Source organism: Hydractinia symbiolongicarpus, chromosome 5 (genome assembly GCF_029227915.1).
Source record: "Hydractinia symbiolongicarpus strain clone_291-10 chromosome 5, HSymV2.1, whole genome shotgun sequence".
NCBI lineage: Eukaryota > Metazoa > Cnidaria > Hydrozoa > Anthoathecata > Hydractiniidae > Hydractinia > Hydractinia symbiolongicarpus.
Genome location: NC_079879.1, coordinates 10,250,414 through 10,272,920, shown reverse-complemented (window position 1 = coordinate 10,272,920; position 22,507 = coordinate 10,250,414). Strand labels below are relative to the sequence as shown.

General features: G+C 33.0%; 1 protein-coding gene across 1 annotated transcript; it reads left to right on the top strand.

Moving 5' to 3' along the window:
• Positions 1–178: 178 nt before the first annotated feature.
• Positions 179–22,107, top strand: LOC130644696 (cilia- and flagella-associated protein 43-like). Its single transcript, XM_057450402.1, has 30 exons — positions 179–324; positions 608–867; positions 1,094–1,190; positions 1,414–1,578; positions 2,213–2,370; positions 2,492–2,632; positions 3,173–3,252; positions 5,362–5,493; positions 5,854–5,964; positions 6,120–6,200; positions 6,428–6,576; positions 6,662–6,765; positions 7,525–7,671; positions 7,842–8,017; positions 8,980–9,129; positions 9,747–10,008; positions 10,598–10,644; positions 11,018–11,221; positions 11,917–12,190; positions 13,116–13,294; positions 13,540–13,816; positions 14,417–14,616; positions 15,975–16,124; positions 16,942–17,225; positions 17,742–17,967; positions 18,696–18,808; positions 19,818–19,977; positions 20,176–20,421; positions 20,771–20,924; positions 21,319–22,107. Exons 1-30 carry the CDS (start codon positions 296–298, stop codon positions 21,489–21,491), a joined length of 4,929 nt encoding a protein of 1,642 aa, XP_057306385.1. The 5' UTR covers positions 179–295; the 3' UTR covers positions 21,492–22,107.
• The last annotated feature ends 400 nt before the right edge of the window (positions 22,108–22,507 follow it).

Genomic DNA, 22,507 nt, shown 5'->3' with positions numbered 1-22,507 from the left:
ATGTCATGAGAGAATAACGCCATTGAATATAAATAATTATTTTTTTTTTTTTTTTTTAAAATCAAAAATATTTTCGTTGTCGTCAAAATGGTACCGCAAATAGCGAGATGCATGCAATGCTGTATAAACAGGACGGGCAAGTTTGGAATTTTCATGTATTTGCTTAAGATGAATACCATTTAAATCAGAAATAAAAAATAGCGCAACGAAAGAGCAAGCAGTTTTAATGAAATTATAATGTATTATAGCTTAAATTATGTGAAACAAAGATTCTTCAACATCTAGATGTTTACAGATGGATCAGTTTGGTGAACTTTTTTTGAGGTATCTAAAACATTTTATGCATTGTTAAGAATAGTACAGTCAGAGTGTAATCCAGGAACTTAAAACAGTGGCCATTTGATGTAAATAGAGACCTATCATGAATGATTTTTAATCCCTTTATGTGCAATATATTGGTTTGAGTTAAATGAATTGGAAATTTAGATAAATTGGGATATAGCTGTTTAATGGCAACTGAGAATGCTGGATTATAACTTATAAATCTAGTTCATAGTTATTTGCCATAAATTACTGTGTTTTAATTTTTTTTGTTTGTTTAACTTAGCTCATCAGTTGGATACAATGGAACACCTGTGTACTACACAGACACAGATGCTATTTGCTATGTCAACTCAAATTGTTTAAAAGTTATTAATATAAGTAGTGGCAGCACTAAGTACTTGAATGCGCCAGGAGATGGTATCACAGCGCTGGCTGTCAATCAATCATATGGCTACCTTGCTTTTGCTGATGATGGTCTTCATGCCCAAATATATGTATATAGTACACAGAACTTAAACAGTGCAGTAGCCACTTTAAAAGCAGGTTTCGTATTTTTGTCTTTACCTTTCTATCTTAGTGTTTTCAATCTGCTCTTTATTCATTCCAGATCTTGAATCATAAGACTTTAATGTTTGTTGACATGAAAATGCATGTGTATGGTATTATTTTGATATTACAATATTAGTAAAATAGAGAAAGGCTTCTTGTTAAGGGAATCTGTAATGTAGTTTTTTTGGTTTCAATATAAGCAGCTTTAATTTCTTTTTAGATATTAATAGCCTTGGTTATGTTTGTTTATCATTTGCAAACAATGGTAGTATACTGGTGTCATGTTCTAATATACCTGAAGTGACACTGACCATATGGTGTGTAAGCAAATTTTTATTACTGTTTGAACAATTCATAATATCTATGCAATGCAAAATAAGACCTCACAACTTAATGAAACATGCTGAGTAGCTTTCACGGACATGCATAGCATAGCATTATTTTTATTTTGCTGTGTTGAAAACAAGTTGGTTGTTTAGAACAGGATAATGTTCTTTATCTCGTTACGTGCATTTACTTAGCCAAAACTTTCTACTGTAGGAATTGGGCTACTGAAGAGAATTTGTGTTATGTAGATCTGAATGCACCCCCTTTAAGTCTTACTTTCAACCCGCTTAACTGGAGACAATTCTGTTGTTCAACTGAGAATGGTTTTACAGTTTGGAATATCAGACAAGTTAATGAAAAGTATGATCTTCAAAGAAGGTAAGTGTTTTGTGATCTTTGCCAGTTTTCAATTAGTTGACTCATTACTTTTAAGTTTATTCTTTTCAGGTAAGTTATATTATAAAGAAAAAACTTTAATGAGTCATAAAACTTGTGACACCAAGGGAATTAACTTTTGTGGCCACTTTTAAAATCCTTCATAAAAAATAACTTTCACCATTATTTCGGTGAATTTTTTCAAAACTTAACTTTCCTGATAGTCATAAGTTTTATTTTTAAGGTTCAAAAATACAGTCATGAAGTTTCTTTAAAATGTTTGCAACTATAACATGATTTTGAATCGATTCAAAGTGATTGTTAAGGTTTATTTACAGTTGCCACTTAGTTAAATTAACTTACCTAACCTAATTTTCATGCCCTTGTTACTTCCTGGGGTTCATTTTCAAGGAATTAATTAGTGCAAGTTAAAACAAGTGAATGCAAATTAGCACTAGCTAAGACCAGTTATCACTAAATGGCACCTGTTAGTGCTAATCTTTCCTGGTGTGAACCTGTTTAAGTTTAATTTTTATCTTATTTTGTGATTCCTTAATGTGATATAAGATATGCAATAATATGTAAAATGTACAATGTGAACAATTCTCACAGTGCTTATACTTTTATTCCTATGCAGAGACATTATACTACCATTTGAAGATGGTTCTTTTGGGCTTGAATTTGTTAATGAAGCCCCTAGTGGAAGTCGTCCAACCACTGGTCATGGTGGCCTTCACTTGACAAAAGCATCAATGGCTGGCTTGGTTGGTACTGGCAAAGAAAATGTTGATCCTTGTTAGTATGCTAGTTTGTTAGTGTAGATGTTATTCATGCAGTCAGCTTTTGATTGTTGTGTGCTTACTTTATCTTGTTTCCTGACTCTATGCATTTGTTGTTGCCCTACCTTTATTCTTAGCTAATCTTCTACTTCGTTGTGTTGCCATATGCCATTGCTGGGCGTCTGCAAATCAAATATATGTGGGTTGTTCTGGAAACAAGTTATTATGTGCTGATATCGAGACTGGATATGTAACTGTGTTGTGTAATTATTATGATGGTAAAGTTTAATAATGCTTTTCAGCATTAAATACATTTGGCCATGCATTATTTCTTTTTCAAAAACTGGAGTTTTGTTTATTCAAACCTGTAAGCATAATACGAAACTATCATGTCAACCTTTACCTTACTAATGCAGTCAAAAAAAGTCTTTTAGAAAAAAAAACAAATATGGAAAAAATAAAAATGCCAAACACGTGAGAAAAGCTATAAAGAGGCATACAAAATATGTCTTCTTGATTTTCCATATCTAAAACATTCTTTTGGTCTTGAAAGCTAGATTTTTACATTTGTAAGCCAGTTGGACAGGGTTGGTATTACAGATAACATCCATTATATTGATGAGTTTGAATTAAGAAAATCCAAGTATCCACTAAAAAACCTTTTTTGAGCCTGATCTTATTTCTTTTTAGCGCATACAGGATTAAGTATGGTATTAAATGTGGCACACAGAATTATAAGATCGGTCAACCCATACTACCTAGCAATTTTTAAGAAAATACTGTGGTTTTTTTCCATCATTATTCTTTAATCTTTTTAGATGATTTAGAAAAAGATGATCCATATCTACACTTTGACTGCATGCAGCTTCACAGTGATGGTTTATTTGTTGGAGGAAAAGTAAGACTTCTTTTAGCAGCAGTGTGGTTGGCCTATCTAAAAGACATACTTTGCATATAATAAATGACAATTGATGGATAAGTATAAATTTAAGTTTAAATTTAAGTATAAATTTAAAATTTCAAAATGATCAACAACAGAAAATTCCAGTGGGTTCACATGGATAAAACCCACGTTTTTTTTATCATTTTGACTTTTTAATATTTGTTTTGGTTGGTTGACTGCACTATTTTAAAATTTTCTTCTTTAACTAATAACCATAATTTTATTTTCTGTTTCAAAAACAAACTAACAACTAAATGATCAATCAGGTGGTATACTTGGTTTAAAACGTGTTTTAAAAATGGAACTGTTTTGACCCTTTTGGTTAATCATTGTCAAAAAGGTTAATTTTCATTTTAGCGCTACATACATTTTATTTCATATAACTTACACTTTCACAAAAAATTACACTTCTGCACAACATTACACTCCCTCACAACATTACACTTTTGCACAACATTACACTTCCACACAACATTACACTTGTGCACAACATTACACTTCCTCACAACATTACACTTCCACAAAACATTACACTTCTATGCAGCATTACACATTCACACAACATTACACTTTCACACAAAATTGCACTTCCAAACGCATTACAATTCTATACAGCTTTGTACTTTCACGCATCATTACACTTTTGCACAAAATTCCAATTCCACGCAGCATTACACTTCAATACAACATCAAACTTCAACACAGCATTTCGGTTCTATATAATATCAATCATCAATACAGCATTATAATTTCACACATTGTACTTCCTTGCAGGGTTAAAATCCAACCTTGCCCTTAATACAGCAAAACACAGCTGTGTAACTTTATTTTTATAAAAGTGCCATATTAACTACATCCTTGGTTCTTTGTTAATGGATCCACATTGTGTTTGATTGTTCTTTTTTTTCTTTTTTCCAACACTTGCATACATTTATGCATGATACAAGTCTATCAATAAGAAAATAATACCCAAGCAATAAATCGCTCGCCCAAGGTTTTAATAATTTAGACCGGGCGAGCAACCTGAGTGAATAGAATAAAGTTATAAACACATATTTTATTACAAAATATTTTTTATCTATTTTTTTTTCTTTTTTTATATTTGATAGATAACATTGAATTCCATGTGAAATGAATTAATATTGCACAATCAGTCAGCTAGTTTCTCATTTCACAGAGTTGGGCGAGTCTTTGTGTGAGCTAGAGCCATTGCTCTTCCCTTATTGTTAGGTGTGACGATAATTTTTGTGTATGCAAGCTTGTCATTGTGAACCCAAATTATGTGTAAATCACACAGGTCATCCATGCTTACAACAAATAGCTTTAACTATCACTGTTTTTTCTTACACAAATTTAAAATTGATTTATCACTGAATTTTTTTGTAATCACAAAATAATTAAAACAGAAGGAAGTGTTCTATAAACGCAAGTTTAATGTGGGTGCAATATATTTGACATTTATTATTTGTAATGTCAAATTTGAAGGAAGTGCAGATTATTTCATGTACGCTATTACATGTGCACATTGATTGTGTGCTCGCTCATCATTGCACACAATTTAAAAAGGCCTGTTTTACAAACCTATTCCCACATTAGAAGAAACAAGAAGCCTTGACGGTTTGAAACACTCGTCGTTTCTGTATATGTGCATGTTCATGAGTATTCTATTACTTATATTTTGCGAAATAGCGACAAAATCGCTAAATGGACATATAGCTTTACGGCCGTAGTTCAGCGGGTGCAGGCGCGGGGGAGCGGGTAAGTTACGATATTCGGTCAGATCGCATGTCACTATTGGTCGCACAAGCCGAAACCAATACACTCCTGTCCTCCGGGACAAGTGTAATTAACTACAATTTTGAGAATCATAAAGAGGGAAGGGCTGTTTTTGAGATGTCAACTGAAAACATTAATATGAAAATTATCTAAAATTATAAAGTAGATTAAAATAATTCTGCTTCTATTCTCATGATATAATTACTACAACCACTACTCTATTTGATCTGAAAGAGGACTATATACAAAATTATAAAATTTGCATTTTTTTTACTTTTTTGATTTTAGGATGGTATACTTAGATGTCTTAAAATCAAGGATAAACAAGTTTCAACTAAACTTGAAGTTAATATTGGTAGACAAATTTCATCTTTACACTTTTCCTCAGATTATCAAAGTCTTGTTATTGGTAGCTCAGAGGTAAAGTCGTTCATGTCTTTTGTCACATGCAAAAAAACTTGGTCACTGTCACCCCAGGGTTTCATTAACAATCAAACACTATGTTTCTCACCATCTTTTCAGTATATTTGACATCAGATGCGAAGCGTTCTTTTTTTCTTTCCAATTACACTAGGTCTGTATAAGTAAAAAAAAACTGCATGAATTTGTAATTGCATATATGTTAGAAGATGCTCAAATGTTCTTTTTTTGCTAACTGTTGTTTATGTCATACCTACTTCACTAGTAGGTTGAAGAAATAATCTTTGTAAAAGATTTACTGATAGAATATATGATATTAATACACTGACAGTAAATTTTAATATTTTTTTGTAATTTTAGGGAACAATTTGTACATATTCATTAAACAACTCCTCTGTTACAAATATGAGTGAAGATTTTGTTGGTAAAGTTATTGGTATTGCTTGCTTACCGGGAAATCAACACATTGTGGTATTGTGTTTTTTTTGCTCTTGTCTAACCTAAAAACCAAGAAGATTTTTTCTCCACTTGGTAGAAGTATGAATACTAATTTTCGAATGCTATGGTGTTTTTTAGTAGCACGTACAATTGTACATCAATTTATTGATGTTGGTTGTTTTTATTAGACATGCAAATCAACTGGTTTGTTACAAGTTTGGACTGTGAAAGATATGCATTGCATTGGCAGTTTGCATCTAAATTATGATGTACGTATTTGCATTCTTTATCGTTCAATTGTAAATAATATAAATTTTAAAAATAATTTGTTGTATGCCTTTAAATATCTGTAACAATTCGCCAATTTGGTAATTCCACAGAAATTCCCCTGTGCGAGTAGCAGTTACCATCTTGGGCTTTCAGACGAAAAGTTGAGTATTATAATATAATTTTATTCAGTGCAATTTGGTTTTATGTAATGTTTTTATTATTTTAGATAAGTTGTATAGCTTCACCTTGTACTTCATCCACTGTTTTTCTGGGCACAAAGGCAGGCTCCATTGTTGTAATTGATGCACAAAAATCTAATGAACTACGTTGTGTTTGTGAACAATTTCTTTATAAAACTGCTTTGACAAAGTTATGGTGAGTTAGCACAACATTGAAAAAAAATAAATTAGTATAGTATTTGTCAGTATTTTAGAATCCTGATTGATATTGTTGTATTTAGTTTTGATAATACTGGATCAGTACTCATCACCAGCTCAAGTGATCCTAAAATATTTTTGTTGAATGCTAGACTATCCACACAACTTGAAGTATTGGGCCATACAGGTAAAATGATTTGGATGGAAATATTTTGTAATCTAAATAGTCATAACAAACACGAGCAATGAAATAACTAGCAGAAATCACTTATAATTTGAAAGAAATCCTAATCATACAGCCATCATTAAATAATTAAATCATTATTTAAGCCTATAAGTAAATATTGCATTCAAAAATATTTTGACATTTCAAAAAAGGCACAAAAACAACGTTTTGTTAATTTTTTTGAAAAATCAAAATATTTATTTGTTTAATATTTTTTAGGATAATGTCAACTTTTAAGGAGATATGCCTAGATACAATTTAGTATCTAATTTTTGAACACAATTTTACATATACAAGAACTTCATTATTTTCTTCGAATTAAGTACAATGATGGAGAGCACTATTTGACTGTTAAAATGGATGCTTAGTGAAGGAGCAACAGCAAGAATTACTTGGACTGTACAATATTTGCAAATGTGATTAGCAAAAAATGTCTTCTAGGGCTCAAGTAAAACTAAGTAAATATGTACAATTTTTTAAAAGAATGCTAGTGAAATTACCAAAAATTTATAATTTTTTTTGCATTTTGTAGGTAAACTTGGAGTAACTTTATAATTTTACCATAATAACATGTAGATATTTTTATCATCCTGAAGTGTCTTTTTGTTGCCTTACTATTGTTCACAATTCCTCTTCTGAGATAATATTATTTTTTAGCTTTAACGTGATAATCTTTTAAGTATCTCTTCTGAAGAAAATGATAAATAGTTTTATTTTTAGATGTTCCAGGTTCTGTATTATGTTCATCCTGTTTACATATTAGTCAAGCTGATATATATAAAGTGTTAGTTGGTGTCAGTGCTTCCGATCACCAGCCTGGTTGTAACCAGTTGATCCTATTCGAAATTACTAGTGATTTAATTAAAAGTAAGTCTCATTATTTGTAAGTTCTTCTCGATGTATATCCAAAAGATTATTTCCTTAGATTGTTTTCTACTTAGCATGTGGAAATATGTTTTCAAACTATTAACATTTTTTATATAAACAAACGCTACATTTGTGCATAAAAGTTGCGATTTTTTTTTTCAAATTAATAGAAAAGAGTTCATTGTACATGGACAGTACAAGATTATTGAAAGATGTGTCCATTTCAAAGCAAACCTACCTTCTGAAGGCGTTTACTTATGATATATGCATCATTTCAAACGATGTTGCATTTGGTGTCGTTCATCAAGGCAAGAAAATTGCAAAGTTCGTCTTCAATGAATATGAGGTTAGTTACGTTTTGAAGTAACAGTGTGTAAAAACAGCTTTTTCTGTTCTGAGTAAGATTCTGAAACCTTTATCAAGCAATTTAACAGCAGACAACATGAAGTTCTGATCAAGATTGTCTTTATTAAGAGATTAATTAAGAGTTTATTGGTTCTTGGAGTAATCTAAATAAATACTAACTCGTCCAAATTATCTTACTATTGTATGTAAATTCAGATAAACGAGTTATTAAAACAATAACAGTATGGAAATGTAACCGTATTTGGACACATTCACAATCTCAGTTTGTTGGATACCAACTGCGGTCTTGTTCAAACGCAACAGGTAGGCAATACACGTGGTAAAGACAGTCATGTATTAAAAAAGAGAGACCTTCATGACTAGCATAACTCTCAGTGACTCAAGTTTCCTTACTTTTCTTACTTTCCTTAATGTTCATTGCAATATTTATTTATAGTTGGAAAGAATGAATAAAAGCATTAAGTTAAATCAGCATATAAACAGCTGATAAAATTGTTTTAATATCCAATTCCATTGCCTTTTTATATTTGTTAAAAAATCTTACCATGCTATAGACGCTTGTACAATTGATATTTTAGATTATTTTAAGATTATGCCCGCTTAAATAACTGGATAATAATGCTATACAAATTGTTAACAAATCACATTTTTAATAAAATGCCACTGATTACTAGAATATAACATAATTGCTTTCATTTATAGTTTTAAAATATTATTCTGCTATCCAATTTTGGAAACGTTTCTTAAATCTCATTTCAAGAAAATTTTGGTTTCATCCAAAGGATGCACGCAACACGCAAAGGTTACCTAAATGGTATCCATAGCTGCAGTGCTTGTTTGCAGCAGTGTTGCTTTTAGTTGTTTTAATGTTCAATAAGAATTAATCTTCCACCACTGCAACAGAGATAAAGGTAAGGTTTATTATCATTTTGCATTCATTAGGATTCACAAACGAACCTGGTGTTGGAACCTACATATACATATGAAGGTCATGGTGTTAATGGTGGTTGCATTTCCTCTTCTTGTCACTTCAAATGGTTAGTGTCAGCATCTCCTGATGGATATCTAATTGCCAGAGCAGTTGGAGCAATGGTATGTCTCTTTGTTCAGGAAATATTCTTATAAAAAAGTTACATAAAGCGTACATATATTACACAAATTATTTTGTCATATGTAATCTGTTTTTTTATTTGAAAAAATGTCAGATAAAATTAGACTGCATTTAGTGTTTTTTACACTCTGACTGTTGAAGATTTGACAAAATTGGTCGATCTAGTGCGTTTTTGCTGTTTAAATATATGCAGGAATGTGCATTTCATGTGCTCTAGTTCTATGTCACAATATTGACAACTTTTGTGATAGTACACTGGTTCCCCTCTACTACCATGTAGTATTCTTTCTGCAATTCCAGATTGCGAGCAACTTAACTTGTAGTTTTTGCTAATTATTTAGGTTTGAGTTTGCTCAGGCTTTGACATTCATTTCAAATCTATAGTTTTTTTTAAATAACACCGATGAAAATGCAAATGGGCATATACACAACCTTCTTGCAGAGTAATTATTGCTGCAGTCTGAAAACCTGGTTTGCGGAGTAACAAAAATGTGACTGGTGACAAATGTAAACCAGGTTTTCTATTTTTTTTTGACATCACAACAATAGTTGTGATAGTTGAGTTTACATTATCAACTTCTGATTATTTTATTTGCAGAACAACATTGTGAAAATACAAGCAGGTAACTACCGTGCTGGTGGTCTTAGCCATGCTTGCTTTAGTTCAGATGCACAAATGATTTTAACAGTTGGTAATGATGGCTGCATATCAAGCTGGTCGTGGAATTTTAGTTCATTGGGTAGATCCAAAGCAGCTGGAGCTATTGAAACATACCTTTCGAACACAGCAATGGTCAAAAGCATTAAAAATACTGAAGATGAAATTTTATCGAAGTTACCTGAAATAACTCTAAAACCTGGTATAACATTTTTGTTTGCTTGGTTTTGTGTCTCTTTAATGATAGCCGTCGTCTGTCTGTGTGTCCGCGAAAGCGGCGTCCCGTAACGGAAACACGAAACTTTTAAAATGCCCACGAGTATCAAATGCGATATATTTTTATCCACTTTGTTGCGACGGGTAAATTTAAAGGACGAGCGAACGCGACGGGCGACCCCGTGGATTTTTCCACGGGTTCACGACTAGTTTGTTATATTAGTTTACGCTAACCTTTTCAACTTAAATTTTTACAAATTGCCTAACATTGATAATTCTCAATGTTATATGAAAATGCTGGTACCACCTTTCCAAGTTTCTTAACATATGTAAAAAATCGACGGAGAACAGTAAATTTATGCAACTTAAAAAATCACCTCCTTTTTTAGGAACTTGCTTCACAGGGTTTAAGGTGGATAAAAAAACTATTTTAATGCGACAATATGAAAAAAAACTTGGTCCCCACACGTCGTATTTTCCTTGTTCACTGTGCTGCGAAAAATACAGAGCTGTACCAAAATGTTTCTATTTAACTGTCTTTCCTTATTTCACGATGCATCATGTTTTTTTTTCAGAAAAGATTGGCTCATCAACTACTTGGTTAGAAGAAGCGGTTGATAAGGTAATCTCTATTCCTACTATACTTTTTAAAACTTCAGAACACCAAAGTTTGATCTAATATTTCACATCAAACTTATTTAAAAAAATTAAGAAATGATACTTGACATTAAATCTTGCTGTTCCGAATGTTACCTGTATTTTTTATCCCCTTGTTCATTTTTGTTCCTGAATGTAATATTCCCCTAATACAAGAAGCTGTTCAGCTAAATAAACATGGCATGTTTATTTGCGTGTGTGTTTTTTTAATGTTAGCCGAGAACCGGCATCACCCCGGTTGTGGTACTGCAGAATAAATATCTCTCCACCATTTTGGTTTGTTTTTTTTCTTTTCTATGAAATAATTTCTCTCATACAAGCAGTTGATATATATTTAGGCCCACAAGAAAGAAGATGAAAAGTATGCTGAGGTGAAGAATTCGTTAAGAAATGAAATCAACGATTTACGCAATCAAGTGCTCGAGCTAATTAGAACTAACGAAGAAGTTCCTGACATTGAGAAATTAGATCGATATGAATTCAACATGGACGTGGAAGAAAGACAGAGTATGGTCGCTGAAATGGAATCCCATTTTAAAAAGGTGGGGTGACATTTACGTTATTTTAGTTTTGAATTTTATAGATCGTGAAGTTTAGATTTATTAGGATTGGGCCTTTCTTTTTGGAGAAGCAGTCCATTGATTCCTTTTTTGTGGTAAACAATTAAAATACAGGTTTTCAATTTCGTTTCAGTTCTTGTTTTCTGTTAGTTTTACCCCCTATATCTATAAATATCGCTATACTGTGCGACAAAATAGATTGTCAAGTAGTGAGGTTAACACATGGGTGCGTTTCCTATCGCTTAATTTCATGATCATAGAAAGAAATAACTGTAGAAAATATAGAGCTATTGACTCACAACTTGTGGCGAGATGCTTTCAAACCAATCTGATAGTATTGGCACACCAATTATATAAGCGACTTTTTATTTATTTTTAATCTTTGGTTGCATCTTATTTTAGGCTACATAAGAATCGCATAAATCACTATTTTGAGACTTGGATTGCTTTTTCGATCTCTTATATGTTATACTCTTTACTTGACATTAGAAGTCATTGTTATTAAACGCCCAAAGTGTCTGGTGAATGTAGCAAAAACTCTTTTTCAGACGAAACATAGTCAATAAGTTCCACCCTGTATCAGGTTAAAGTATGCAACAGTAATAATTAAGTCAATTATTTACAGTAATAATTAAGTTAATTATTCACAGTAATCATTATGTTAATTATTCACATAGTTACGTTCAGAAATCGAGCTGCAGGATGCTGCCACCCAGTATACACGTCATTTAATCAAAACTGAATGTTGGGACAACATGAAGACCAAGGGAAAAAGTTTAAAAAGTTTTGCTACCAATATTGAGGTATGCAATTACCCGATGAGAGAAAGAAGTCAAAGCGAACTTGAAGAATTAGACATGGTTGTTTGTCAAAGAAAGATAGAAAAGATTCAAAGTGAATTGAGGGATAGTGTTTTACCAGATGGTTTTGGCTCCTTTTCTTCCATAGTTGGTGAGATGTTTAATTAGCTGTATTTTGCTACAAGATATCTAACATTCATCAGGTAACGTGATGTGCACGGTGACCAATTTGCCTTGAAAAAATCCTGGAATTTTGACTGAAAAAACTGAAAATATCTTGAATTTATCCTGCAAAGTTATCAGGCTGAGTTAATTTTTTTACAAACTCATATAAATATTCCTTTGAAAAGTACAAGGTTAATTTTTTCTTAATTCCTGGAATGCCTGGATATTTGGTATGGTTACGCTGTGTTCTGGAATTGTCCTGAAATCTTACAATTTTTCTTGGAAAATTAAGAAAAAAAATCTTAAAATGTTGTTCTCGAATCTCGTCCTAGATTTTATTTTCTGTGGTCAACACCACCGAAATCTTTTGAAACTAGAAAATAATAAATAATTTTGTTGTAAAAACTGCGAAAAAGAAAAGAAACGCTATTGTTGTGGCTGCTATTTGGGAATAAAAAAGAGAGAAAAATTACTTTGTATAGTTTTTAGAGATTTGGGAACACGAGTCAATCTGAGTGATCTAACGTTATTGAGATCAAACACAAAACAAAAACTAACTAAAAACAATGCATTACCCCGATTTACCGCCTACTGAAATTTTCTATATTTTTTTCATCTTTCTGCTGAAACCTTCGGCATCGTTTAATTTTCCTAAAGACAAGAAGGAAAAAACCTTCTGACGACAAAATATGAAGGTGATAAAAATAAAAACAAGTCAAACGCCATCATTGATGCCTTTATTTACCCCACAATGTTTTCAGTTTTTTATTAGATGAAAATCGGCTTTAATTTTAATGGCTATAGCTCTTGTGTTAGAAATCGATGTTAGACTTTATTTTAGATTTCTTTCTAAAATTTCGCGCTGAATTTTTTATTTAAAAAATTATAAATCTCAATTGTTTTATTTCTAGAGAAAAGGGAGATCGACTACGATGAAGAACTTACAGAAGTGGACAAATATCTCAGGAAAGAGAGTGTGGCCACGTATGGAAGTCTTGGTTTTCTGTATGGCGGCTATAATGATTTGCTGCAAACTCAGTTTGAATTACATACAAAGAACCAGAAGAGAAATCAAATCGTGCTCTTAAAGGTATGAATTTCATTTTTGCAATAATCTCTACAATGACTCTGTCTGTCTGGAGTGAGAAAACCCTAACTTTCTCCTTTCGATAAAAACCACAAGATTTATTAACTTGTTTTTATTTCCCCTCTACAGTACCTTTTCTCTCATTCACTCATCTTTTGACTCGCTATTTTAGTTTAAAAAAAATGTTTTGAATATCACGTTTACTCGCTGCAGATTGAAATTTTATGTTGTGATGTTCTACTTTTTAGGATTGTATAATTCGAATTAAAGAAGCATTTAACGAAACATTCGAAGAGGTTTACAATGCGAAGATACAGGAGATTCGCAAGATCAACGAACGCAATACACGTATCAAGAAGATTTTACGAGACATGCATTTGCAGGAGGAGTTGATAGACGCTCATTTAGATCACAGTGAACAACCCGAAATGCTGCTAGTTGTAAATGAGGAGGAGATCTTGGTTGAGAAATACATCAGTGAAGAAGAACAAAAACGGTTAGATGAGTTGGCGCGCTTGGAAGAAGGTAAGTCCTCCAACATTTTTCACATCCATTCTACGACATGTTTGTTTGGTTTTTTTGATGCTGTTATTCATAGAATTAACTCGGTTATTATTTTTACGCCTTTTTAAATTTACGCGGGGAATAATAAACGCGTGTGACAAAGCACAACTTTACGCGTTTGTTTTCGGTATGCATCAAAAAAATCACAGTAATTTGAAGATAGTGTAATAGTTTTTGGTTTTAGTACTTCTTTTTCAGGCTAACCATAGCAAATGACCTTTTAGCGCCAGGTCGGAATTAAAGTGAAATTATTTTCGTGCGCCCCTGCCAATTAACCGCCTTCTGATTCAACAATTTCAATGATTAAAATATCTCGTCAAGAGAGGTTGGAGATTAGAGGCTAAATCTGAAAATCTTCTTCACGTTAAAAGAAAAGAATATATGTAGCCCTAAAGGAAAAAAAAATTATATTATAATGCCCGTATACGTCTGTCCGTCCGTCCGTCCGTGTCCGTCCGTCTGTCTGTCACGCAAAATGGTAGCTTAGCTGCGACGGGCGAATCCGTGGATTTTTCCACGGGCTAACGACTAATGTTTTAAAATTACATATTTTTCTAATAGAAAGACGACTTGCTGAAATGGCGGATAATGCACGTGGTAGAGCGTTAGAAATGATGATGGCTGGAAGATTGGAAACTAATTTGGAAGACGAACTCAAGCAAGAGATAGAACGACCAGAATTTATGAATGTTAAACCGGATAATGAATGGAATGAAGAAGAACAAAAGTTGGCTAAAGAGTACGAGATTAAAACTACTCAGGTAGGCATGTGATATGAGAAGGAAATAAAATAATCGTTATTATTGAAGAATTTTTGTATCACTGTGTATCTTATTCAATAAAATTAACGAGTCATGAAATTAACGCGGTTTTTCAAAATTCGCATTAATTTAATGACCGTTAATTAAATGCATTGTTAATTTAAAGGCTGTTAATTTCATGACTCGTTAATTAAAATAATGTTAATTTTGTGACTTTTTTATAAGATATAAAAGCCTAAAAAACATAAAAATACATTTTTTTTTACAAATTTTCTTTTATTTCCTCCATCGGAGATAGCTCAACGGTGTTCTTTTTCAGCGATCTTTTTTAAAATAGCTTTCGTATCATCATCATACTCTGATCCAAGTGGAAAATTAACTGAAAGCACATTTTCTTCAAAAAATTTTAACATTGTCTTTCCAAACAACAAAAACATTTATTTGGATTTCCAAACCACCTTGTAATAGAGAAGACCGCGTCACCACCGTTGATTCTACTCTTGCTGTAATTTTTGCTTCGTATGATATTGCATATTCCCTAATTCGATTTCATTAAATGCATTTTGGAAAATGAATCTATCTGAACCGCGTTAATTAAATGCCTTTTACAAAATAATTTTATTGAACCGAGTTAAATTCATGACCGTTATTTTTATTTGCGTTAATTCGGTAATTTCATGGAATAAGGTATTACTTTAATGTAATCTGTTTTTTATCTTCATTTAGTCTATACACTTTTATATTTCGAATGGATTCAAAACAATTTAGGTTTAAATATAAAAAAACATCGAACCTTTAAAAAGCCTTTAGACGTCTTTAAGACTTTAAGGGGGATTTTCACGAAGCGAATTCGACGGCGAATTGTATCTGAGCATGCGCAGTTTTGTTTGTTATGATTTTCCATCGAAATATTCGCCTCGCTGCAAAGTAGAAACAGTTCCTACTTTTTCGCGGCTAAAGGTTTCGCTGCTAGATTTAGACCAATCAGAACGCGATTAACCAATGTAAACAATGAATTTGGCGTCTAATTTATTTTGTCGTGAAAATTAAAAAGCGAATTCGCCGTCGTATTCGCCGTTCAATTCGCTTTGTGAAAATCCCCCTTTAAACATAATTTTTTGCTTTTTGAAGCCTGAAAACCTTTATCAAACGGATTTGGAAGAAGTGAATTGAGTTTCTCAACGTTTTTAGACACAGGTCCATATAAAGTCTAAACCGTGCCAAGATGAGATACCATAGCATAATTAGACAATTACCATACGAAGTCTAGAGGTTAAATCATATTATGTATAGAAAATAAATCATACATACCATATATACACTTTTTAAAAAACAATAAAAACATGCTATCTGTTTAGTTACACGAGGATCGCGAAAAGTACCGCAAATCATTGGAAACAGAATTACGCAAATTGCAAACTACAAATGTTGAAGCTACAACAAATTTTGACGAGCGATTAAATCAACTGTTTCAAAGAAGAACGAAAACAGAAATGGTGATTTTGCAGGTACGTTATAATATCTTGTCATCACTGATGTGGTTGCAGACGAGAATCTCCAACCGTTGTCGTAGTGACTAGCATTATGCTTTTTGAGTAAGAGGTTACCCCCCCTGCCCAGTCCCCTGGCACCCTTCCTATGTTTGTTAAGCCGAATCTTCTTCATGAGACATGAAATGTAGAGACAGATTTCTTCCGTGGCGACTTTTTTCAGGTGCTGAATATTTTTGATACATTTTTAATCTGCACTAGAAAAAGCGCGCTATTTAGTATTAGTATTAGTGGCGTTACATTTGGTGTGCAAATGGAACAAGTAAAAATAGAAAGATGCTACTGTGCGTTACTGTACGTTTTAATCCTTGTTGTTAAAGTAACGAAGCGATGTACACAATCAGGGAATATTTGTTTCAGTTGTATGATGGATTTATTTCAGTTTTTTCAGTCAGAAAGTGGGCAAGAATTTTGTTTGACGCCATCTTTCGGTCAGATTTAAAAAACGTGTTTAAAAACAAGTTTGTTTACAATTTCCCGCGTTTTGATTGGTTGTATTTTTTTAGCGACTGACGATAGTTTTTGTTGATCATGTAGCGATTATTTCCTCTCTTTCTTGCAGTGTATTGTGCAATATTATGACACTGCGCCTGTGGCGCCTCGGAAAAAATTGCCTGCCTCTACATTTTTTCCCCGTGGAGATTCGGCCTTACGCCTCCTGTAAATTCGAATTTAGGCAGTCATGGATCATAGACCACCAAGGAAATGTGTTTCCAACGAAATACTTAACTATCTCAGCAGACAGCTTTATACCAAAAACATTTGGTTTATTTAGGAAGAATTAAAAATCGTCCGTTTGAATGCATCAATTTTATTCGAAGAAGAACTCGAAGCTAGAGAGTTGGAGCTGTTCAACTTTTTGGAGATCAAAAAAGAAGAAAAGCAACTGAGTTCGTTAGCGGTTGGAGATGCGAAGCGAGATGTGGAAGCATTTCGTGATATGTATGAGACTCTTATAGCTGATGATCGCACGTTGGATAAAATGTTTCGGAAAGAATTTTTAGATTTGGATTCATTCACCGTTGATGTTTTGTATAAACTGTTTAAGAAAAGGCCCAGGTAAGAGTAAACACGATGAAATGTTGAATCACGTGTATACTAGACCATTCCCGAATTTCCGAATTTCCTAATTATGCTAAACTCAATTAAAGAGGTCGATACTTAAAATGATTCGCATCTTGAAGTTCCTTATCAAAAGGTAGAACAAAATACCTCAATTCATAAATATTTTTATTTTTTAGGTGCCTCCTAAATTGGGAACTAAAAGTTACAGTCAAACCCTTAATAGAGCTGATCTTTCTAAGAATAGCCTCGTTTTTCAAATAATTATTTTCTTCAAATCTAAATAATATCCAACCAGAATGTAAATTGCTTTAAAAACTTCAATTTTGTGACGGTAATTTGATATTCTATCTGAATATCCTTATTTGAAAAGCATAGAACCATTATCAAATTTTGGATGACGTCTTAATTTTTATAATTTATGAAAAATTTGGAAAAGGTGTATTTTTAAGCATTATAAACAAATATAACATCAGAGATAGAGTTCACTTATATTTTGATATTTTCCTTTAGAGCTCAACGTACCTTAAAAGCTGCTACTGAATCTCACAAGGATGCTTTCTCTGCTGAAAGTAAGACACGTCCCTCCTCTTCACGAGCTGCTTCTGCTGCTGCGCATAATCTGGAGAAGGCTATGCAAGAGTTAGATAGTGAACACCACATGCCAGAACACATGGACGTTGAAGTGTGGAAGAGAATGGTGATGCTGAGAAGAAATAAGGTGGAGAGAGAACAGCAGGTAAAAAAAATGAAATGTTAAATTTGAACTATTTTATTTGTTTTTGACAATCTCCAATTGACAATCTCCGATATCCCATTGTTGGCAGAGGAATATTACAGAACCCCCTATTTTTCAAAGAATCCACTATTATTAAAAACCTATCCTTCTTCATTTAAGACTTCTCTTGTGTTGTTAATTTTGAAAATTGCCACAACCCTAGTTTGAGTGAACAAAGCAGAGCAATAACTACACACTCAGTTTCAGTAAGAAAAAAAAAATTCAACAAAAGTCAGTGTCGTTCAGGTGGTTTACAATGACGATGTTAGCAAGTTTATTTTGATCGAGTGCCTCCTTTACATCTAGTTTTAAAAAATGAGCTATTGTTGTTTTAAGGCTAAATTAACTGATCTGTCTTACTTGAAGTAATAATTTCATAGTAATTATTAAGAAGGAATAATTCCCTTCAGAATATAGAACAACCCCACTCTTTTTACAACAACCCGAAATTATCAAACCCCCTACTTTTTGCAAAATTTCGGAAAGTCGAACCCCTTGCAAAGGGGGTTCCAACTATGTTATCCAGCTTTTGTCAAATAAACCTGTCAGTTGTAATTTGTCTTCCCAACCCGTTTATTTTTTACATAGGAATTACGACCTGTTTTCCACGACTATGATACCATGAAAAATGTGTCTTTTGTTTGTGTGGTTGATTGTTAGGTATATCTTCTCTTCACTTTACCATTTAGTTAAAAGCTAAAGCCCTTGTTCTGGCAGACATGAATGACTATCTACAGCATCAAATTGATCGCGACGAAGACTTGAAAATGACCATTGAAAAGACCTTCGAAGATATACAGAGGTTTTTTATTTATTTGTTTTTACTGTTGTTTTTAATGTTAACAAGTAACCTCCTAAAATTAGACCGACGTATTTGGAGTGAAATTGTGTGCTTTTATAGAAATAAGATTCAATTTTAGGTGTAAGATTGCAGTATGAGATAACTAAATCTAAAAATCAAACTAGTTGTCTGGATTGCCCAGTTCAAGGGTTTTTGTCTTGGCTTTGAAACCTTGAAATGTGCTGCTTGTTGCTTAATTTTATGATATTCAAACAAATAGTTAAAATTTGCTTATTACAGCCGTCCAGTCCTAGTTAGCACTACTTTTTGGTTTCTTTTTATCCATATTTTTTTACGTAAAAACTAACATGGACTCCGCTCTCGCGAAATAAAGTACAGAAGGATTCGTTACATATAATTTGATTTTCACACTTAGGACTAGCTACCTCAAAACATCTAGAGACATTCTTTCACACAATGCATTTGCGAACATTTTTTATCTGTAAAGTTTGTTAACCAGGCTAGTTTTTTCTCCCTGCACTACTTTTTTATGATTTTCTATCATGTAGCTGGCTGCAACAAAATTGTAATTCTCATATAAATACGATATCTGGTGTAGTCTTCTCAACACCTTCGGCTTGTTTAAAATTTTTAATTCTTCTGTGTATTGATACTCTTAAACGATAAAATTTGCATTTTTATTTATTTAAAAAAACTCATGACGAGCTAAACAAATCTAAAGTATGCAGGAATTATTAAAAAACGGGTTTTTTTACAGCTTTCCTTACTGCATGTTAGATCCTAAATACTCGACAGTACGACTCCTATACTTTACACCGGTCAGCATGACTGAAAAATTGGAAGGCCTGCTGTGGCGTAAAAAACGAGGCATTTCCCCGCAGACTCTAAGGGCGGACGTCCTTGAAAATTTGAAAATATAATTTTCTGAATTCAAGTGCATATTCAAAACAATAGCCTTTTTTATCTCTTGCTATGTTAGATTAATATATCTTTTTTTCCTTGTGTGTAGGCTTCGTGAAGAAAGAGTCAGGTTTAACATGAATCTCGAAGTCCAGTTGTTACTGAAGCAAGGTCAAGTGGAAGTAGGATCGTGTGATTTCGTGCCCAGTTACACGGATTCCGTGCTGATCCATAGATCTGCTGTTGAGGACTTAAATAGTACCATTAAGGTAGTTTAATCACATTCTTATTTTTCTTTGCTGTATCTTGGAGAAAGAAATACAAATTTCTTCCTCCTAGACTGTGCATATCGTATTTTGTGCATCTATGCTTCACAGTCTGTGTTTTAGCAAGTTTTTTTTGCAGTGCATGCGATTTATTGTCATCACAAAATCTCTCTGATTTGTATATATTTTGTTTTTTATTAGACATTGGGTGAAATGAAATTAGCCAGTATGAGAGAAAGTAAAGACTTTCGAAAGGGTATACACCAACTAGCTTGGGAACTCAAGGAAATGTTCATGCGTGCTGAAGATTATCAAACGACTGCACATGATTTACAAATGTTGCGTGTGACCAAGGAATTGCAAGTTTATCTTGGTGAGACTGACCGGCGACAAAGTAAACAACAAGAGATCGCGACGTTAGAAAGAACGTTGGATATGTGTAATAAGGTTAGGTATTAACTTTAAAGGTTTGGCGCAGAAAAAATACATCAAGTATTACAGTCATATTGAAGAAGAACTACTTTGTTCATCACTAACTTACTGCCAAGCAGTGAGCGGGATTCGATCCGCGGTCCCCAGAACTGGGAGCCGCAGACGAACCCACTACACTACGTGCGGTAATATCTTAGTGATGAACTCAGATAGTTTATCCGGATGGTGTGTATACATATAGGTGAATATTTATCATAGCACATCCGTATTTCATTCTCAACAGAAAATGTTTCACCCCGATCAGAGCTCTGATCATGACGGGCGAGTATAATAATCTGTCTCACTGTCTTCTCACTTTTTATAGATGCATGGTCGCAACGTACAGGATAGAAAACGAATAATCCGCAAGTTACGACACCAAATTGTGTCAAAGGTCGAAGAAAATGAACAGTTGGACATTGATTTGGAAAAAATGGCGTTATCTGTTGCTGAAAGAAAAAACATTCATGACGTCACTGGTAGGTGTACGGTGAACTTTGACCTGTCTTGTTCGTAGCACTGTCGTAGTACTGAAGTCAGCGTAATGGAGATGAGATACGAGACTGGTGGCATCTTCTTTTAAAATGATTGAATTTTTTATCACGAAGAAAGGCACTTAACTCACTTAATCCCAAGCTCTGCTTTGTTATAAAAATTGGTTTGTTTGTTGTCGTACTATATTTTTGGTTATAACTAATTATTTACAGGTAGGTTCGTGTGTATATATACATGTTGCTTCGCTAACCCAAGATACAAATATACAACATGTTGCTAACACTCGCCCTGTTTGGTTTAAGAATCCTTGTTTATACTCGATTATCTTAGTTGGAAGTACTAATCTAATATTGTTGTTGATTTTTTTTTTTTTTTTAGCTGATAATCGCAGTGATAACGGTGCATCGAAACGAATGCAGGACATTATAACAAGACGTAAACTTGTCGATCTTGCGAAAGCACAAGCATCCGAAATTAGCATGTTACGAGCTGAGGTTGAACGGTTACGAATGCGGACGTTCCCCGCACTTGTTCAATTGGACCCAAGATAGCCATCCCCTTTGTTTGAAGTTTTGACGTGTTTCCTCGATAATTTCCGTTATTTATGTTTTTTTACGTAGGTTGGCGTATGGAATAGCATCAATGTTCGATCAAACTTCGAGTTAGGAGAATATCCCCTCTTTTGAAAGTCCCTCTTAGGTCCTCAGTTTTGTTTCAAAAAATTTCAAGGCATGTTGTGTTCGAACAAATTCTAGGTGATTGGTGTGAGGGTATTGGCTTGTCTTTTCTCTTGAGAAATGCAAATTTATAGATTTCACCTTTAGAAAATATATCTTGATATGTTTACTCTAAACGAACTTTAAATTTAAGATTTGTAATAATTACCATCTCCCTTTTTTCACCATAATCCGGCGTCTCATTACAACGCGCTAAAAAACGTTAACTGTTTCTTTATGTGAGTTTGACCACGTACATTCTTCATTAATGATGTAATCAATAAAGTTGATAAACTTGGAACACTTAATTAACAGCGGAGTTTGATCAATTTGTTAGAAGTGTTTATTTTCTTGTTACTGATTTTTGAGAAGATTTAGTTTAAATGTATTGTATATAAAATGGACTATGTGAAATGATGATAATATATTTTTGTTCCATTTATTTTCTTGATATCAGTTGTTTTCTTTGTTACGAGCAAAGAATATACAGTGTGGCATTAATATGTTGCAGGTTAACTGCACCGTTCCCTTTTCGTGTTTCATTGACTTTTGTACAAAATAAGTTTCCACGAAAAGTGCGAAAAGTTACGGAAATACTAATCCCTATAATTCTAAGAAGAATCTTTGACGTCAATTTTGTTTTGCCATCACGGTTTTGTAAACAACAAAACAGTTTCATAGGCGATGTGTTATGCATGTTGTTATAAAAAATTGTAACAAATACAATCCACTATACAAAAAAAATAGTGTATTATTATTAGAAGGTTAATAATTGTATGATCTTTGGAAACATCCTATCCATTGCGAAGAGAGGTGAACATTATCGAAAAGAAATTTTTTTTAAAAAATAA

What these genes read in the sequence shown, in the direction of transcription:
- LOC130644696 (XM_057450402.1), top strand. Translation starts at nt 296, where the DNA reads ATGGATCAGTTTGGTGAACTTTTTTTGAG. An exon ending in ACTGCTTTGACAAAGTTATG is followed by an intron (nt 6,577 to 6,661) that starts GTGAGTTAGCAC and finishes TGTTGTATTTAG; the next exon opens with TTTTGATAATACTGGATCAG. An exon ending in ACCTTCGAAGATATACAGAG is followed by an intron (nt 18,809 to 19,817) that starts GTTTTTTATTTA and finishes CCTTGTGTGTAG; the next exon opens with GCTTCGTGAAGAAAGAGTCA.